Source organism: Centroberyx gerrardi, chromosome 2, assembly GCF_048128805.1.
Source record: "Centroberyx gerrardi isolate f3 chromosome 2, fCenGer3.hap1.cur.20231027, whole genome shotgun sequence".
Taxonomy (NCBI): Eukaryota; Metazoa; Chordata; class Actinopteri; order Beryciformes; family Berycidae; genus Centroberyx; species Centroberyx gerrardi.
In genome coordinates, this window is record NC_135998.1 from 14,735,057 (window position 1) to 14,756,030 (window position 20,974).

The 20,974-nt window shown below is 41.2% G+C and overlaps 1 protein-coding gene across 1 annotated transcript; it reads left to right on the forward strand.

Annotated features, from left to right (window-relative positions):
- The first annotated feature begins 770 nt into the window (after positions 1-770).
- On the forward strand, positions 771-20,767 carry kcnn2 (potassium calcium-activated channel subfamily N member 2). Its single transcript, XM_071913517.2, has 8 exons — positions 771-1,538; positions 1,963-2,058; positions 10,597-11,015; positions 11,330-11,471; positions 11,775-11,885; positions 11,993-12,120; positions 17,619-17,688; positions 20,492-20,767. The coding sequence occupies exons 1-8, from the start codon at positions 771-773 to the stop codon at positions 20,765-20,767; spliced, it is 2,010 nt and encodes a 669-aa protein (XP_071769618.2).
- Positions 20,768-20,974: the final 207 nt, after the last annotated feature.

Sequence of the window (20,974 nt, forward strand, 5' to 3'; positions counted from 1 at the left end):
GTGCTATAGGCCCAGTCACATGGTCAGTGACCAATGAATGTTGCCATGAAGGCACAGGAGCGCTGAATGAAATCAGCATCTTGTAAATCAGTAATGACAGAGAGCTACGTGTGTTTCGCATGCAATCAATAAAAGGAAACCAGTCAGGAATTTATGAATAGGCCTATCTGATGGGTGTTCTGTTCAAAACCTTAATTACATATGTGGAAATGGGCAATATCTATCTCACAATGCTCAAATGAACTGGTGAAATGACTGAAAATGGCACAAGTGACTTTTTGATAGTAAAAAAAAAAGAAAATAATCTTCTTCCATATTTTTTTCTTCTCTTATTTACATGTCTGTTGTCTGTTAATGCATAGACCATATGGCCCAGCTTCAAAAAGCTCAATGACAGGTTAGGCTGTGTGTTGTTTTTTTGTTGTTGTTGTTTTTTTGGGATACTTAGGCCTAGTGAGAAAAGTTTTCATTCATGGCAAAGGTGTATATAAGTGAAGTAGTTCTCCAAAAAAAGACAAGGTATATCATTTTGTGTTTTCTTTGCTTCTTTGCCGAGGAAGGCTGGGCTTCAAACCCTGTGGTTGCAACCTTTTCATGACGTCAAGCCAGTTGTTTTGGTCCCCGCTGCCCAATCGCAGGCGCCTCTCGCATATCTACCGGAGCCGAAATGGGTCTATTCATGCAACGTATCTGTCCTCCCGTAACTACCATAACGCCCTTCGGTGGGTGCTCTGTGGTACCCGACTGCTGCTTTAAACAGCAGCACTGACATGGAAACCCCATTGCAGTTGCAGAACGATTTCTTTCAAGAGCAGCAGTTCCAGCACTGTAAGTACCAGCACTACTGCGGGCGAGAGGATCGGCTCGGCAAGCAGCAGCACGACCAATGCTGCACCTGCAATAACTGCACCTGTGATGCGAGAAAAAGCCTCGTCTTCCGCGGGACATCGCCGACCACTGTCGGAACTTTAAGGACACCATCCGAGACGTCTTCGCGGCAAGGTTGTCAGTATAGCGTCTGTGAGTTCACGCCCTCTAGTCATGGTAGTTCATCCAGACATCATCATCCTCACCATCAGCAGTGCCACGATCGGCAGCGGGGCAGCCTGGGCAGCAGCCACAAAGAGAGTAACTCCTACAATGAAATAGCCATGAGCAGCTGCAGATACAACGGCGGCGTAATGCGGCCGCTGAGCAACTTGAGCTCGTCCCGCAGAAACCTACACGAGTTTGATTCCGAGTCCCAGCCTTTACAACCCATCTCCACCGCAGATGCGTCGGACACCTTAGTATCCAAGCCTGAGAATAATTCGACCACCCTGATGCCTTACGCATCGGGAGACGGAGGGGGCGGTTGTAGCCACAGTGGCAGTAAATCGGGTAAAAAGAAGAACCAGAACATTGGGGAAAAGCTTGGGCACAGGAGGGCCTTGTTTGAGAAAAGGAAGCGGCTCAGCGACTATGCTTTGATCTTTGGGATGTTTGGGATCGTTGTTATGGTTATAGAGACTGAACTCTCTTGGGGAGCCTATGGAAAGGTGCGTAACTCAATCCAGTGCCGTGCAGACCCATCTAGATAAGGGTTAATTTAGTGGCATGTGACTGAGCAAGTGTTAACCACAACTTCTCCTAAAAGTGTTTCTTAACAAGTCAGTAAGTAGTATTCATTCCATTTGAATTACAGGTAGTAAAAGTATGCAGCATACTGTATATGGTAGCAAAGTGTCCCATGTAGTGACACATGCAGGCCCAAAAGGCCCACTGTTGTCCAACCATGAAGGGGAACCCCATTGTGTATGAGGATATCACATTTCAGCATTTGTGGAAGCATGCTAAGAAACAGAAATATTATGTGTATTTATCTTGATTCTAACAAAAGTAACATTTGATGTACCAGAAGAATATGGATTGATTTCATGATGTTGTGTTTTGTGGCTATAGTGTTGTTGTGTCTTTTCCCAGGAGTCCCTGTATTCATTAGCTCTAAAATGCCTGATAAGCCTTTCTACAATCATTCTCCTTGGGCTGATTATCATATACCATGCAAGAGAGATACAGGTAATGTTTGAATATTTTTGTTCCTCTTTTTATTAATGTTGGGTGAAGGGTCTGTCCAGTTATGACAGCCAACAAATGTCTTATCACATGTTATAATTATTCTATTTGATGTATTCTATGATGTATTTCTACACACCTGTCAAAATATGCCGTAGGCTTCCATGAAGTGATGTGGCAGCTAATAAGTTTTGCAAAGAATTCTCATGAATAATTGCAGTTTGGGAAGTGATGTGCTCTATTGACTTAACGACTTAACCAAAGCAAATAACTATTAAAGTAAGTTAAGTATTTTTTAAATTGCACTAATTTTCTCAATCTAATTATGGCAGGACATACTTTCTCTGACATGAAAACTTTTGTGCATGCGGTAGGCTTTAAAATAACTTTACAACTTAATAATAATATTTATGACATAAATGGCGACACATTGTAGTTCATTTTTTTATTTTTTTTACTTTTTCATTAGTCTAATGCTAAAATTTTATGTATTATGTTTGTGCCATCATTATGGATACACCAACATCAAAAAGGCCACAACACTGTAATAAATGAGGTTTGGTGTTCAGCAAAAACCTTTTTTATTGGGTGTAAGAGATTGGCCAAGTCACCTTTTGAACCACATGTAGCTACAGTTCATTATACATTTTGACAAGATTTATTTCAAGAAATCCTTACAATTAGCAGATGGATGTAGACTGTCAGCTTCCCCGATGTGGTCTAGTACTTGGACAAATCTCAGGTTTATGACCTTGCATCAGAGCATTGTTGCATTACTTATACTGTTTTCTTCCTGCAATTCAGCACTTGTGTCTCTGTTATAGAGCCACTAAATTAATGGCGTCACTTTTTGCAAGGTGGACATATGTTGTCTTTTATGCATTTTAGATTGTTCTTTTTTAATGAAATCAACTTAAAAGGAAATTTGGTTGAAAAGAAATACAGCTCAAGCATTTTCTTGAACCATGAACGAGGCCAAGTTTAATCTTACTAATGATTTTTATTTGAATTCAAATTGTGATTTCCGGGTATTGCCAACTACAGTGGATGAGCTTAACCAGCCATAAAAAAAATTGAAGAGGTTTTGCCAGCATACAATATAAATTGACATGAAAGCTGTTTGCATCTGCTCTTATCATTTTACCTTTTATTCGCGTCAGGATAAAGTCTTGGTAAGATTCAAGATGTAGAATCGGCCTCTTTTGTAAAAAGTGAAAAATAGAATGTTTGGATCGAGCACTCGGTCCTCATCTTTTTCAGCACGAATTGCATTAACCATCTTCATTAGCCTTTTTGTTATATTTAGTACTTAGAAGTCCCAGAGGAGCATCAGTCATTGGAATAGCTCAGCAGTAAAACGTGCCTCCCCCTTCAGATGTGTTATTGTAAACCTTTCCTTCTGAGGGATGATAGAAACGGACAAAGATCATTACAATATTTTGATGCACAACAGAAGCATTTTCATTTCCTCAGTAGCTGTTTATGAAATAGTATGTGTGGTGTGAGCTTGCATGAGAGAATATCATATTCATTCTTTCCTCTGTCAGCCTCCAGATCTTTTATTCTACTTCTGTGTAAATTACTGAATTTATAAAATGCACTTTTTCACATCTTGCTTATACAAACTTACCTTAACACTAACCAATTGAATTAATTAGTTACTCTTAATATATTCCACATGTTCATTCTTCTACGCAAAAATTTTTCCATTTAGTGTGTTTTATAGCAGATTGTTTCAATGTATTAGTTGTGGCTTCAGATTAAATGGGCCAGTTACACAGTCGTGGTTCCTGTTGATAATAAACCAGTGAACTGCTTCACCAGTGAATTCTGCTACATACTTTGGGCCACTTTGATCGCGTTGGCCCTCGTCTCTTTTGGTGCTCAGATTCCACACGGGCACAATTATATCGTAACTGTAACAAATCAAAAACATGGTGACGATACACAACTTTACAAAGCAATCTGCTGAAATAACACAGCTAACAAACCTTGAGTCGTCTGTTTTGCGCAGCAAAAAACGGTTGTCAAGCAACATTCTTTTCCTCATTACAGGCAAACTGCAAAATGCTTGTTATAGGCATTAAACAGCATGAACTCACTTTTCATTAAAATCTTGCCATTATCTTTGATGCAGACTCCTCCTTTGACAGTCACATCAAGGCAATATCCAAAACGCATTTCTCCTTAGATAGCTGCATCTTCAAGATAAAGACATTTCCTCCTTTACTGACCTAGAAGAGATTATTTGTGCTTTTGTTTGTTCCAGAACTGATAACTGCAATGCACTGTTCTCCATATATCCTGTGTTCGCAATAATGAATATACAATTTATTTGAAACTTATAGGCCTGAATACTCACATGAACCAGAAAGTATTGGTTCCTTCTAAATGTACATGTTGATTACATGTTGATTACAAAGTCCTTCTTCTAACTTATAAAGTGTTAAGTGACCTTGCCCCTCCCTGTGGAACAAACTTCCTGCAAAATCCAGGTAATTGGCATCATCTTATTATTTAAATCCAGTTTATAGTCTACTTTAACTTCCACCAGACCAGCCGTTCCTTCCCTTCCCCGCCTAAGGGGCTTTTGAGTTCCTGCTGTTGCTAGTCTGTCATTTCTGGGTTCCTGCAGACTCACATATGTGCCTGCGCGCGTGCACACACACACACACGCACACACATACACACACACACACACACGCACACACAAAATACTATTAAAACTATTACTAAATATAGTATCAATCTATCTATCTATCTATCTAATCACACACACTCACACACACAGAGAAGCTTTGGCCTCATATCTTTTAAGTTTGCGTTGTGTTTGTTCTCTTCTATCTTGTTTTTATTAGTATTTATGTCCTTTATTTCTCGGTAAAGCACTTGTGCCAAATCTGGTTCGTTAAAAACATGTTCTAAAAATTTGACTTGACATGGATTAAGCCAAGTCTTAAATCTAAATGGCTTTTAATAAGGTGTACTTAGTCAAATTAGCTCCCAGAGATACATGTTCAAGTCCAATTTGGCCTTTGACTCTAACAATTCAAATGTCATAAAGTATTCAAGTTGATCCAGGATTGAATAAAGGCTTAAATTAAATCTCAAAGATAGCAGGTTTAATTTCTGAGCTAACTACTTAGCACCCAGAGGACATGTATGTCATGTAAACATAAATGCAAGTTAGTCTGAGATTTTAAGTCATCCAAAATGTAAAAATGTTTTTTCATAAACATAGTCAAGATGTATACTCTTTTTGTTATATGTTTAAATTCTGACTCTATAATTTTGTCATGCATATAATGTGTTCTTTGATTGACTAGTTTCGATTTGACTCCAGTTACACTTAAATGAATCACCAAAATGCAAATACTAGACTATGGAGTAATGGATTATTGTCTAAAAGTAATTTCACCAGATTTGAACTTTGTTCATGAAAGCTGCATTAATATTTTACCCTGGTTTGGGACCTCCACTTCACTTTTGTTGAGGATCTACAGTATATTGTTTGTGTTATTTGTGTAAAGCTATTTCTAAAGTGCACTTTACATTTTTTTCGGTGCGGGCAATTTTGCTTCCGCAGTGAAATAGATTATGCATGCACATCCATGTGTACTCACAGATGCCTGTCAAGTGTAGATGCACAAGTCACGATGATGAAATATTTCCCCCACATTTCTAGCCCCTTAAAACTGATTTACTTGTCAAACTCAACAATGAAGACTGTGCCCTCTCATTTTTTGGGGTATTATGACAGGGTGCATAGCAGGGAGCAGTTTCCTTCCGCTAAGTTTCTCCCCTCAGAGTGACGGAAAGTTTCCTAGGTCAGGTCAGACGAAGGACAAATCTTGGACACTAACTGTCATTTCAATACATCTCCAGTGTTAAGACGGCAGTGACGGGTGACCTACTGTGTCAAGTCCACTGTATCTGTATCTCTCTCCATCTTTAACAGAAACATATGTCCATGTTCTGGCAACTCTCTCCAGATTTCCCTGTTTCCACAATTAGGAGCAATAATATCAATGTGTAATCCTCCTTTGTACATATTGATGTCGTTGAGCAAAATGAATGTCGAGCGCTTACTTTTTGTACCGCTCCTCGAAGTATTATAGGCCTGATTTAGACCCTGTGATGTCTTTTGTTGACAGCCAGTGATCGGTCAGAGGAGTTTTTAGAGTTTTTAGTTTGGTTTAGTCTGCTGTGCTGGCAGGAAGCGGCTTATTGTACGGCACGAGTGGAGATTGAGAGCTTAGAAGCTGTGGTTCCACTCTGACTTTGATTTGTCATTGTCAAAGGCTGATATGAGCCAGGAGGAATACTGTAAGCATGTTGCTGCCCTCTCTGCTTCAGATGTTTGATGAGTTCACCATATTCCCAGGCAGACATTTGAGTGACATTTTGAAAGTTTTCTTTTCTCTCCTTCTTACATCAAAGATGCTTTGCCGAGGGGCAATTGTGTTAAGGCCATTGCTGTGTCGTCGTACCTTGTGATGACAATTCTGCTGAGTTTTCTAAACAAATGCACAATTCTTTGAGAGGTGTTCTGTTCTTTGATGAGTACTTTTACGATAAAAGTCGGCGCTGATGTTTCTCACTCTCACAATATTACAATTTTACAACCTGCAGGAAAGATAAGATGCAATAGTTGCAGTATTCGATGGAAAAACCACACAAAACTGTGTAGATGAATCCTGTCACACCCAGACTTGGCCGTAGTTGTCAGCCTGCCCCTGGGTGCTGTGTATGTGTCAGAGATATGGTGTAACTGCAGGAGATGCTCTGCATTTCTCACAGTGAAATCTGTCCTCCACCTGAGACGCCAGACTGGAGTCAGATAACCACCACTGGCTGGTGACCTCAATGTTTTCACTGAACATACAGGCTTTCAAGGGCAGAGACACCCAGCCTCCCAACGAGTTGAGAATCCTAATGATTATTAATTGATGACATTTGCTACTACATGCACTCTATGTCATTTTAAACATGCGGATGATTTTATTTTATTGACATTGACAACGACACTCCAAAGGACGAAAGATTTGTTTGGAAATGTGCTTTGGCTTGAATAGGTTTTACTTTGGCTTGAATGGAAAAAAAAAAGATGCAAATGCCAAATTTAATTTCAGATACAAAAGTAAATGGAATCCGCAACAACTTAAGATTTACTCAGCAAAGTGGCCTCTTAGTGGCTCACTTTGATATCATAAATAAACCATTGCATTAATGTCTAATTGGGCTGAACCTCTCAACCTAATTCACTAATGAGATTGAGCGATTTCATTCTCAGTGACAAGATATATGTTCCCATCTCCACATTACACAGATTAAATATTGAGCTGGACTCCATTAGTTATATTGAGCATACTGAAACCAGTAACCAACCCAGCTAGCATCGTGCATGAGTGTCTCTAGCCTGTACAGTATGGGACGCCAGAGACTCTGAGTAATAGGATGACCTCCGGACATATTCAATTGTGTTGTCTGGGGAAAAATGTCAGCACCGTGACACGGGGCTCACCCTGACGCGAGTGCAACTTTCCCATGATGAGCAAGGGGAATGCACTCTTAATGATTAAACAGTACTTGTGTCCAACAGACAACAAGCCAACCATCTGAAAGCAGCCATTGGTGGCGAGATTGGCCTCGTTTAGAAATGGTCATCTTGGCTCTCTATTTCCACGGATCTATTGTGCATTGCAGGGGTTTGTGGGAAATGAAATGTATTGGCATACGCTCTTATAGGGGAACTTGGTTTGTTTGTGTGCGTGTGGTACATATGGTAAAATGGCAAAAAGGCCTACAGGACATGAGCTGAAACTGATTTAAAAGTTTACTGGGTCATCAACTCCCTGTTTTTAGGACTGAGCCCTCAGTGGCTTCGTCTTTATTGGGCCATGGATCACCACCAAGCCTGTCATGAGACACGTTGGCCCTTCATTCAGAACACACAGTTTGAGGTTTTTCCACTGCAGATGTAGGTTCCTCCACCTCTCTGTCATAAAAAGTGGTTCTGCCACTCGCATGGAATATTTGATGCTCAGAGGTAAAGAGCCCTTGAGTATTGTATTTCAGGTCATCCATTACCATAATTGCTTTTACCCACCAAGTAGGCTTTCCTTACGTAACCTGGGTTTAAATGTTTAATTACATTGTTTTGAGGTAACAAACTTTGTAAATGCTTGCGACAAGGTGGGGTTGTTGTTTCAAATGTAAAATTAAAGGCTTGTGCTGTGTGCAAACAATAGATGTTATATTTTACCTGTTTTCAGAGCCTAATCCTGTAAGTAAGAAACCGTAACAGAGTGGAGTCACAGCTTGTGTTTCCATGTCTAAATTACACTCCCTTGGAAAGCTTAACAAGAACAGCTCTGGTTAGAGTTACACACACATCTCTGACAGATGTCAGTGTCTTGGAGGAGCTCAGTGTCGCTCATTTGATATGAATAACTACCTCTGAAAATTTAAATGTTCTGTTTTTGGGTAAAACTTTCATTGTAGCTGTTAAATAAATGAATGAGCTGCACCAGCTGTGTAGGAACAGTTGTACTGCACTGTCGTTTGTGCAGGGATATGAGTTATTCATATCAAATGTTGTAGCTTACATGTGTATCAGTTTGTTGTGGTGATACAGCATGTGTTTTCCTGCGATGTGTTGACAGCTGACATAGAATTGCTTGGCTTTGGAAACAAGCTATAATGAGCGTGTAGTATTTGCTGTTGTAGGTTCAATGATCTTGTGTGTTAACACGATGTGGGTGGCTGTAGTGTCAGTGTGCCTGTGAAACTGTAGCATGTGGAGCGGTCATGTATGTCTATGAGGCGAGTGGCACTATGTTGCAGTTTGCTGTAGGCGTACATTAGTTTAACTTGTTGAATAAAAGCTTTCTTTTGATATGGAAAATATATTTCTATTTCAGCAATTGAAGGTTTTGTTTAATATATCACCTCTAAATATACAATTTAGGTCATTGATCCCATTACACTTCCAGGAATGGGACATTTTTTTCTCTCTAATGAGAAATTCCAAATTAAACTAAATGGAGGCTAGTTGGCAGGATAGCAAGTCGTAATGTGTGACTTGATATATTAATGTGCAATTTTTTTTTCACAGCGTTATCTGCATTATTAAAAGTTCTGTGTTTTGACTGATATATTAACATATCCAGCATATTTCAGACTTTTTCTGTCTTAGACAATTTAACTAGGAATATTTAATTCTTCTCATTCATTCTTCTCCCTGAGTTAATACAGACAGCTATGTGTGGGATGGAAAGAAGTCATTGAGAATCTAAATCCCATTACTTTACAGGGCCAATTAAAGATAACTGAGCAGTACAAAATCTTATTTCCAGAGATGTTGAAAGTGAAGCAAAAATATACATTCATAATTGTCAATAAAGGGCCAGAAATCACTAGACATTGCTCAATTAAGTACCAAGCATTATGGAGTGGTTTCAGTCAAAATGTCGTCAGGTGCAGTTTTTTTCCCTCCTGCAGTCATGGTGGATATAGCCAACCAAGAAACCTCCTTGTATTTGCTGACAGCAACATTTTGTGAAATATCTACTGCCAGTTGTGACGGGCCGTACACAGGCAGAGGACCTTGAGGTGATTGAGTGGATAGAGCAGGAGCTGCTGTGCAGGAATATCAGTATGGCGTGTCAGAGAGAGGAATGTTTTGACAAATGCAGTGGAAGCTAATATAGCTCGATAGTATTTAATCTGCAATCCACACTGGTGAATATACAAGTTGGAGAGGAGAGGAAAAGGAGCTCAGGTATTCAGATTGAGATAGTGTATCTGCAGACCATAAGCATGATCAGAGATCCCTCTGAATGACGCCGGAGTCGGCTATGGCGGTCATGGGCTGGGCCATTAGTTCAGGGTGGATACACTGAGCAATGAATCCTCAGGCTGGTAGATAGCTCTAGATTGGATTGAAAATGATGAGGGGGAGGGAGGGGAAGAAAAAGAGGAAGGGGCTGCACCATAAGTGGCAGGGCCAAGTGATGAAGGTGTATGATAGAGGACAGGGTGGAGTGATGAGAGGCTGTGAAATCCATCCACACTGAAGTCCCCGGTGAAAAGGCCTACCTTCTGGTCGCTGTGGCCAGGCAATAAGAACGTATGCTAATGTGGAGGTGGCAGATGTTCTCATCAGTATAATGCTTTGAAGTTGAAAATGCTTGCCACATGCTGCTAATGCAACACTTAAAAAAAATCTTGTGTATTTTTTTTTTTTTTCTTATTTATTCAGGGAGAGGGAAAGCAGAGAGCGAGACAGAGTAGGGGAGAAACAATCCCAGGCCAGCAGGGGCAGACTTAACCGTTCGATGATCTTTGGACACCTAATGTAACACTTAATGACGTTACACAAATGGTCATGGAACCCAAAAGTGTTAACTGAGGCCTAATGGCTATGAATGAAATGAAATTAAATGCCATTTGTGACTTTAAGGGGTTGGAAGATTTATTGCAGCGTGCTATGTAAGTGTAAGCGTCCATTTACCCTTCACTGTACCCTTTGCCTTTCAGTTATTTATGGTGGACAATGCGGCGGATGACTGGAGGATAGCCATGACGTACGAGCGCATCTTCTTCATCTGCCTGGAGATCCTAGTGTGCGCCATCCACCCCATCCCAGGGAACTACACCTTCACCTGGACGGCACGCCTGGCCTTCTCCTACACGCCGTCCAAGACGGATGCGGATGTGGACATCATCCTGTCCATCCCCATGTTCCTGCGGCTGTACCTCATCGCTCGTGTCATGCTGCTGCACAGCAAGCTATTCACGGACGCCTCGTCCCGCAGCATCGGCGCGCTCAACAAGATCAACTTTAACACGCGCTTCGTGATGAAGACCCTCATGACCATCTGCCCCGGCACCGTGCTGCTGGTCTTCACCATCTCGCTGTGGATCATCGCTGCGTGGACCGTGAGAGCTTGCGAGAGGTGCCTGGATCTGCCCTTCTCACGCTATGCTGCGCTGTTCTGCATGAAACATAGATACGGCATAAACATGCATAATATATATATATACAGCTCTTAATGCATTCTGTGTAGCGTGCAGAGTGTCTGGATAGAATGATTTACACATGCTTGTACAAAAACAAATTATAGCCCTGTAGTGATTATGTCAAGACATTTAATATTATGTTCTATTTGATTAGATCATCTAGTTTACAGTCTTTTAAGTTGAGGAGTGCATGGGTGGTTGATTTCTCAGGTGCATGTAGGTTTGGCAAGCTATTGTGTTTTTATTCCAGATATCATGACAACCAGGACATAACCAGCAACTTTCTAGGAGCCATGTGGTTGATCTCAATCACTTTTCTAACCATCGGATATGGGGATATGGTCCCAAACACATACTGTGGGAAAGGAGTCTGCCTCCTGACTGGCATTATGGTGAGAAAAGTGGATACAATTCTAGTGAATGTCGAATTCTAATTACTGCCTCCTGGTCATCTATCTGAATGTATACCTCAGAGAATTTATTTTTTTTCTATGCCTGTCGATATTTGTAAATGTGTCTCATACTGGATTTCAGATGATTTCATATGTGGAGAATATTGATTACAGAAACCGACTGGAAGCCTTGTCATACTAACATAACTCTTACTGATATTTCTATACTGAAGGAATATTTGACAAGCAGATGAAAACCCACATTTCAGATTCCTGGCTGTTTATGTTTCTGTTATTTTTCAGGGTGCTGGCTGCACTGCCTTGGTGGTGGCTGTGGTGGCAAAGAAACTGGAATTAACCAAAGCTGAAAAACATGTCCACAATTTTATGATGGACACCCAGCTAACAAAAAGAGTAAGTAAAATCCCCACATTTCATTATATTTACATCAGGACATGACAGATGTTTCACCTTTTACTATCTGCGTTCTTGACCAAATGTTTCCTTGTTTTGTGCGTTAGGTGAAAAACACAGCTGCGAATGTTCTCAGGGAGACGTGGCTCATCTACAAGAACACCAAACTGGTGAGGAAGATGGACCATGCCAGAGTCAGGAAGCACCAGAGGAAATTTCTCCAAGCCATTCACCAGTAGGTAGCACCCTCTTAACCCTGACCTCGTCTGTGATGGTGTCGGTCTAATGCCTTTTGTCCAGCAGCATGTTCACGTGACACACCAGTGCAATGCAAACCTGAAATCTGAATTGTTTGACACCTGTAGCAAAAGTATGTATTCATAATATTGAAGGATCCTGTACTTATATCCGTGTTTCACCTGACTAACTGTATATTTGCAAATGTGAAATAATGAGCTGGCCTGACTCTTTGTTGATCCTGCATTAGAAGGAATGGTAGTTCATTTATATAATGTACAATTTACAAATGCATCTGTTGATATACTATTTGAATAGAGGTTCTGTAATAATTTTCTTGTTAAAAGGTCAAAGAATTATCAATATGGCAGGGACAGATTTCATATTTCGTATATCTTATCTGTGTAAAATGTCCTTTTGCCTCAGTAAGTATTGAAAAACGTCGGAGCAAACATAAACCATGACAGTTGTCCTGGAAAATGGTCGATCACTTCCACCTCAGTTTAACTGAAGTATTCATGAACAACTCATCTTCTCTTGAACTATTCTCAAAAGTTACAGGATTCACAGCAGTATGATACTGCTCTCTCTCTCTCTCTCTCTCTCTCTCTCTCTCGCTCTCGCTCTCGCTCTCTCTCTCTCTCCCTCTCACTCTCTCTCACTCTCTCTCTCTCTCTCTCTCTCGCTCTCTCTCTCACCTCTTGCTGTCAGGTTGACTCTTGTGTGTCTTTGTGCACTTTAGCTGTGAGTCAGATGTCAGGCTGACCTCAGGGCTGACACATCTGGCTTTCTACTTTCCTACTGGCTGGTCAGACTCTTACCTGTCAGCTAGTCTTTTAGTGGGTCCCCACGGACCCCTCAAGTGCTATCTAACTCCAAAACAGTATCGATTTTAGTTTCACCTCCCTCTTGTTTTTCTTCAACTTACAGTACATATAAGCACCTCTATTGTGTGGCTTCTTTTAGTAACTGGCAATCCACTCAGTACTTTGCTAAAATAAGTAAATAGATGTAAAGATTTACACTCTGATCTATTTATTATGTAGAGTATGCTCAAGTAAAAATGTTCCCTGTTTGTTTGTTTGTTTTCTGTGGTTTTATGTATGTATATGGGTCTATGTGGTCTCCTGTGTGCAACTTTGATTTGCTCATGAATCTTTTGAACGTGCATTGTTTGTTTTAAAGACATTAAGAGGTTTACAGTAATTACAAGGTAGAGAATAATATTGTCTGCTGCTGCAACCCGCATCCAAAATTTTTGCTGTTTAATAGTCTTTTGTCATGGTTGCTTTGTCGAGTCATTACGTCCTTGCTGTTGTATTCAGGCGATTTGTGGCGGTGATGACAACATTTCATGTCCACCTCCTGTTCTCTAGGACAGCCTAATAATGGAAATCCCTTGGAGCTAAAGCTAAATCTATAAAGAACCAGATTCAGTAGGAAAAAAGCCACTTCCAGCTCTGTGTGCAAGGGCAACTACTCAGCATGGTGTCACATCCGCACTTCACACTTCTTTTTTGTACAGATTCTGTTTCGTTCACGAGGGAGTGTGTTTATAGGCCTCATTTTGGAGTGTTTTAAGTGATGCCTGCAGCCCCTGTCGTAGAAGTCAGCCAGTCAGATGCAGAGTGTGATACACAAAATAGCGCTGAGATGAGCGAACATGCCCAACAGCGAGCGGATCTCCCGAGCGGAGGGTCGGAGAAGGGTCAGGCAGATGTTCTTGACCTGACATGAGGCAATTATAAACATCGAGTCAGATATCGCCGTGCCTCTTTCCTCTGGCCAAAGCTGGATCAACTGTAATATCAACACAGTGTGAAAACCCTCATCGGCCAGAATACTGGATGTGAGGTGGGACGAGAAAAACATTTGCAGTCCCCGCTTTGAGGCACCGTGTGTTGGTGGTGGATGTGTTAGGGACAGCTGCTACTGGCATTAACAGGACGGTTGGCTTGACTTACTGTATTTCTGATAACCAGGACAGGAATGGAATGGGAGGATTAGACTAGGAAAGCATGCAAAGCTCTGGCTTCTAGAATTAGTCCGGAAACACCGAAGTCACACACTGGTCACAGGAAGAAGTAAGTAATTGTTGCTGCTGTTCAGAAGCGAGGCGACAGCGTAGAGATGAGGGTTACAGCAGCCAGACCTGAGCACACAGATTTTGCCATCTGAATATGTTTATCTGATGTTGTAATAATTCATTTGTCTACTTCATGTTTCCTTTTTTTCCTGTTTGTGTCGACACAATGCAATAGAGCTCGAAAGTAAGTCTTCGCCTCACATGTAGATACAGACCTGTTGTGTGCATGCTAACGAGAGCTTGTCTTTGAACCCAATAATGTGACTAAAAATTACACTCCCTCATTTGATAAGTGAAATTCATAGCACACAAATGTTGTAGTTTGCAGTGACTGAATTGTTTCACATGACACAATTATAATGTCTCGAGATTATTTCATTTTATCTGCTACAATGATCTTTATAAGAATAGTTTTCCCACCTCAGTAGCATGCCAATTTGATAAAATGCACAATAGTTTTACATTCTGCCATCCATTGTCCAACACTTTGTGTTGCAAACAAACAGCACACTTTAAACAACTAGCACAAACACCTTTCCCACCTTATTAGTGAGTAGACACAATACTGCACATTGTAAATACTCCCATAGATGCTTCCTAAGTGAATTTCAATTATCAGTGATGGAGGGTGTTTTTCTTTCCATTTTTGCATGGATGTGATGAAAATTTGATCTTTAATCAGAAAGCCACTGATTAAACTCCAATCAACTCTGCTTTCACGTACCGAAGGATGACGACTAGAGCTCTACAGGAGAGAGACCTGCAATAGCACAAGTATACAATATATCTCTCAAGTCATGTTATACCACGTACCAGCCATGCTCATACAGATCAGGGCTCAGGGTCATCTTTCGGCTTGTGGAACCATTGTTACGCCTGTTACTACATTTGCAGCCACATTCCCTCCATTTCTCTCTTGGATGACGTAGTAGCAAAGACACTGGTCCAGTGTCATCATATAGCTGGCAGCTGGCATAATTCACAAGGACATATGTCTGTCATGCATTTCTGCACCAAGAAGCTCATGCAGAGTTAGCTATACCGTATGCTATGGGTTGAAACGCTCCATAGCTTATTTGGATGGTGCATTTTACAGGCATGATGTTGCATGTATGCAACCAGATGTCTTACAATATGTTTTAGGGCATGATAGCTGTTTTGGCAAGAATATGACAAGTGCCTCAGCGCAGTTTGACAATCCCCTTGGGACTGCTGTCCCTTTCTGTCCACAAGGTTGAAAGGGGGAAGCGTAGCGGAGAACAGGGCAGGCGGTGTGTGCTTGTTAGTTGAGAGCTTAGTGGACGGGAGAAACAGGAACATGACCTGAGGGGAAGGTCAGGGTAAGCCTCTGGGAGCCTCCTGATTGTGGCCAAGAGGCTGAAACTATGACTGACAGTGTGAGGCTCTCTCCCTGCTCAGCTCAAATCTCAGTAGTCGGGGACAGCAGGGTCGGAATAGACAAGCGGCCCAATGTTCACCCTGTCCATTACGCTAAAGGAAAATTAACATTAGTCTTTCCACAATGAGGTAAACAGGGGTCATGACAAAGAGAGCAACTTGGGAAAAAAAATATGCCGCAGCACTATTGAGATTGCCTTAACAGATTCAAAGGAGTATTGAAAAGCTTAGCGTAGCTGTTTTCCCCTGATGAATAGCAAAGCAGATTTAGCATGCCCATTGAAAAGGAGAGCTGCCCAGGATCAGTGATTCACAGAGGGAAAGGGACACTTAGAATATAAAAGAGAGGGCAAGTGCACTTCCCCATCCTGACCTCACACTGCCCCGTTCTTCAACAACATTTGACAGCTATTGGTCATCCAACTGTGAAATGCAGAATTCTAACAGGTCTTACATCAACTGCAAAGCCATTTAACATCGAATATCTATTATCTTTCATCATTTTAGATAGGCCCTGCCTCTTTTTTCTTTCATTTCACTCAATTAGGCTACTTAAATAATAAGACTGCTGTTTTGCAATACTGTTCTCTACTTGTCTTTAGACTCTGCTCTGTATGAAGCATTTTGGTCCTCGACTGTCAGAACATCTTCCTTTGCCTGTAGTTTCCTTTAGTGACTCCTGTGGCACCCTCTGTTGGTCTAACCTGTCATTTTTGCTCCACATCTGCCTGTCTTCAGGAAACCTAAAAACGATCCTGCATTGCATGAGAATGGGTGCATCTCGGCTAATTAGCAGAGTCCCTAAGGGCCCCTTAATAATCCCTTCTTGATCCTCACTACTTGTTTGCCTCAGATTCACACAACCTAATGATCACCTTTCACTCAAAGTGCATTAGTGTCTCAGTTGGTTATAGAGGGCTTTTACTTTTTTATCAAATTCTAAAAAACTGGCTACCAGAGTTATGTCCTTGCCACCTTCAGCTTGCCCTGCGTATTGTCTCCAGTGTAATTTAGCATGCGTGGGTGATTGCAGGAAAAAAGCACCCTAATATCTTGAAACCCCAAGTGTGGTCCAGATTCCACAATACTGCACAGTTGCTGTTTCCAACCCCCCTGAGAGCGTGAGTGAAAACACTGGCTTTAGAAGCCTAATTAAATGGGAGATGTGAATTATTTAAACCTGGTATATGGATTAGGTAAGTTATTTTGTGCAGACTTTAGAAATAGGATGTTTGGTTGATTTAATGTGGTCCACATCACAAGTTTCTTTATCCCACAAATAAATGTCAGTGGGCAAATAATGTCACTTAAGATTTGATTTTACTGGCAACTGCGTTATTTTCCACTCATCAAACATTAACAGGATTACTTTAGGTGGCGAACCGTGAAGACCTTTAAATTTTTTCTCAATTTTGATGTCATAAAATTTTAATGTTTTTCAAATTTTGATGTCTCAAAAGGAAACAAATCCGCATCTGTGCAGCCCCCTACTGCCTAAAAGGTTAAATAGAAGTGTTTTATGTTTAGATAGACTTGTGTTTGATATCTGTGGCTTTTTGATTGACTAAATAATTCATAAAGTTAAACAGAGAAATGTTAGTTTAGGCCACAGAAGAATTTGTATGGTGTATACACTACAGTGGACTTATTTTTGTCATTTTATAATCTCATATGTCAAGTAACCAGGAAAAATACTGTTGACACTGCATAGGTTCTATGATACGATTCTGTGCAGTTTGTCCTCGTTCCTTTAGATGCTTTGTACGTTTTGGTCAAGTAGGATGAAGGGCTGGTCTCATTCTCCTCAATGGCGGCTCTCCCCCTCTGTGATCTCCTTTCCACTTTGCATGCAGCTCAACCAAACAGACTGACCCTTGCAATCCCTGCATTCTCTACACACATCCTGTGCATGTCCTGGGAGTGTTCTCCATGTGTATGCCTTGTGTGTGCACAAATATATTGATAAATACTGATAGCGTTATTTATTGGGTTCTGAATGGTCTTGTGTTCAGATTGAGAAGTGTTAAAATGGAGCAACGCAAGCTGAATGACCAAGCAAACTCACTAGTGGACCTTGCTAAGGTAAGCTAGACTAATAACAGTGTACTGCTGCATTGTACATTAGAATAGACAACTATCCTGCAAACTTTCTTTCATCTGTGTGATTGAATTAAATGCATGCTAGTTCACTCGCTGAATTAGTTGTGTTTTCTAATATAATCAAAGTCTACAGGTGTCAAATAAACAGACAGGCTTTTCATATGGTGATACAAAAATCAATGTGTGATAATTCTGGGTATCCGCACTGAACCTGAAATCTGGATCTGCTGGGTTTGGTATAACAGCGTCATTTTGTTTTACAGCGTGAATCACATTTTCCAGGACAGGTTTCCCTCAAAATTTCAGAGGGAGAGAAAAACGTTTTAGTATGCAAAAACCCAATGCTGTTTTTCACCTAATGTTTTCTTTGATGTTTGTCTCCAGATGCACTAAACAGAAGTTGACAAACCTTAGGGAAAGACCAGGCAGCGCGCCAGCCTGACACAGCAGAAACAGAGTAACCTGGGAAGGGAGACACACTGTGATCTGATGATTCAGCCAGAAGTAGAGACAGAGAAAGAGAGGAGAGAAAGGCAGAGAGCTTTGACATTCAAGAGTCCACCACACTCAGACTGGATTCAGGCCAGCATGCCATGAAAGGTATTAGTTAATATTGCCCAATCACCTTATGCTGTAAAACAGCAGCGAGAGTGGGGATGTGACATTGGATAAGATGGCTCGCAGCCAGAGCCACTCGGCTGGCCCTTTAATCATTGTCATGCGAGTCTCTTGCCATAAGAGGGCAGCATAGCGTTAATCATCTCTTTATGCTCCCACTGGATAGATGAAGCCGTATAATGGAGCCTAAAATATCACTGGCAGCTGCATTGCCACTGCAGAGCCATGTGAAATTCCTCAGATCACAATGCGTCCCCTTGATTCTGGCATTTCACATCTATGTTAAGGTGCAATATAAGGTGCGGTCTTTCGCTTAATGTAGCCTGAATGACAGTGTTTGGTTGAATGTGTTCTTTCCTCAGCATTTCTCTTCACTCTTGCCAGTGAGGCTGTATTATATATGCTAAGAATTCACTTTAAAATTGCTCACTCAATTTGTTGTTTGGAATCTCTGCTGCTCTTCCTCTCTTTCTCTCTCCCTCATTTTCTACTCCTTGAAATGGTTTGATAGTTTCAGCGTGTGGTTTTGCTATACGGTTGAAATGGATCAATAATGTCCTCATATACTCTTGCACCAGCATTTTCACCTTGTGCTCATGATATGTGTTCCCTCATGGTTTACTACCTTCAGACCTCCCCGGGGGCTCCAATATGTTATGTTGTCACTATTTAATATGTTCCTGTTTCGCTTAATGGCTTGCAGATGTGGCTCAGGCTTGAGTTAGTTCAGCTGGATGCCTGTTTGCAATTAATTTCTTGATATAGTGATATAAAGGATTACAGGTCTGTAGGATGTCATAGCCATAGATTTAACTCTTAGGTCATATTTGGCAGCATCCTGTCTTTTTTCCATTACATTAACTGCTAAGATGATGTGCTAATTGCCTTGGTAATATCTATATGGTGTATACACTGGGAGATATTAACAGTTCAAGCAATCAAGGATTAGATTGGTGCTTATGTAAGTAGCACAGCACAGTGAAACCCCTGACCGCCCTAGCTGCTGCTGTTTGAATGGTGTCAGTGCTGCTTTAGCCCTCAGTGGATCACTGTGATTCCCATAAACAACCTATCCCATTATTGCTGCTTCAAATCAGAAGAGGACAAGGTAAGTGATGGATGGCTTGGCCCCCAGGCTGCCAGGGATTACTCTTCTACTGAATAAAAACCTCACCAACCAGCAGCAGCCTCACTCCCACTCCCCATCCGAATCTGACATAGACTTCTCAATGTTGTGCGGTGTGTTGGGGAGAATTTTTTAGAGGGTTGAACCTGGGGAATCAAAGAGCAGGCAGACGGCAACTGTATTTTGAGAAGTTTATAAGGTTAATGCATCAAGAGAGGGAAAAGCATTATGCGATGTCAGCAGGTACCTTTTCTGTCTCAACAAGGTCAGAGGGCTCATCATGTACCTCAGTCTGCATGAGAGCACGACTTCTTCAATAGCTTTCTTATCAAGTCCAGGCCCTCCTTTAACTGAAAAATATGCCGCTTCTCAAGGCTGTTACTATTTAACGTAAGAGCAACTGATATACTCAGGTCATGACTTTACCTGATGTGCCTCTGACCTCCCTTAGGGCGGAATTGATTATACTGCTTTCAACCTCTGCTCCTCTAACAGTGGAGGAAAATGGGGCAGTCGGTGTTAAATTGCAGCCACCGAAGTGGATAATATAATAAGATTTACTGTGACGTGTGAAAGTTGATTAAGCTACTCAACTGACTTTGAAAAAAATCAGCCATGTTCATAACTGACATTTTCTTTGCTTTATTGATCGCTGTCCTTAATACCATTTTGTATTAGATGGTGAGATAAATTATCTTTATGTCAAATGAAAAACAGATGCTATTGGCTGTTCTTTTAATATGAATTCATTTTGATTTTCTGTTATTTGTAGTAGGTGTGCAGTCTGAACAGATTGTGTTGAGAAAGTAAATCATTGTGAAGGAAACTCACCAACTCTTCTCTTTACTGTCCTCTTCTTTTCAACACTAGCTCAGAACGTTCTGACGACTTTCATCTGCACGTCTATTGAAGTATTGAAGCAGCCAGTGTGTTTTTTTATCTATAATCTAAATAATGAATACATATCCTTAAGTCCTCCATCGAAAATAACCCAAATTTGTAAATGATGACGCTGAGTGTGTCTCCTCTCCCCTGTTCCAGACTCAGAACATCATGTATGACATGATATCAGACTTGAATGAGAGAGGGGAGGACATGGAGAAGAGGATTGCCCTCTTGGAGACCAAGCTGGAGACTCTGCTGGGTAACTTGCAGGCTCTGCCGGGACTCATCAGCCAGGTCATCAGCCAGCAGCACAGGGACTTCCTGGAGGTGCAGCTCCAGCCTTACGACAAACACAGCCCTGAGCGCTCACAGTCAGTGTCCCGGCGGAGGTCCTCCTCCACAGCACCTCCGACCTCCTCCGAGAGCAGCTAGAGTCCAAGGGGAACGCCTCCACTGAAGACTTTTGCCATCATATGGCCAAGTTGCATTTATCGTAAAGCCTTATGGTTTCAATAAGTATTATCCAAATTCTGATGACAGAATCCAAGACACCGGGGACAATGCATTTTAATGGATAACTTCATGCTGTTATTTGTTTTTTATTACCTCAAAAGATGTTGTTATCCTTGCTCTGGTGAC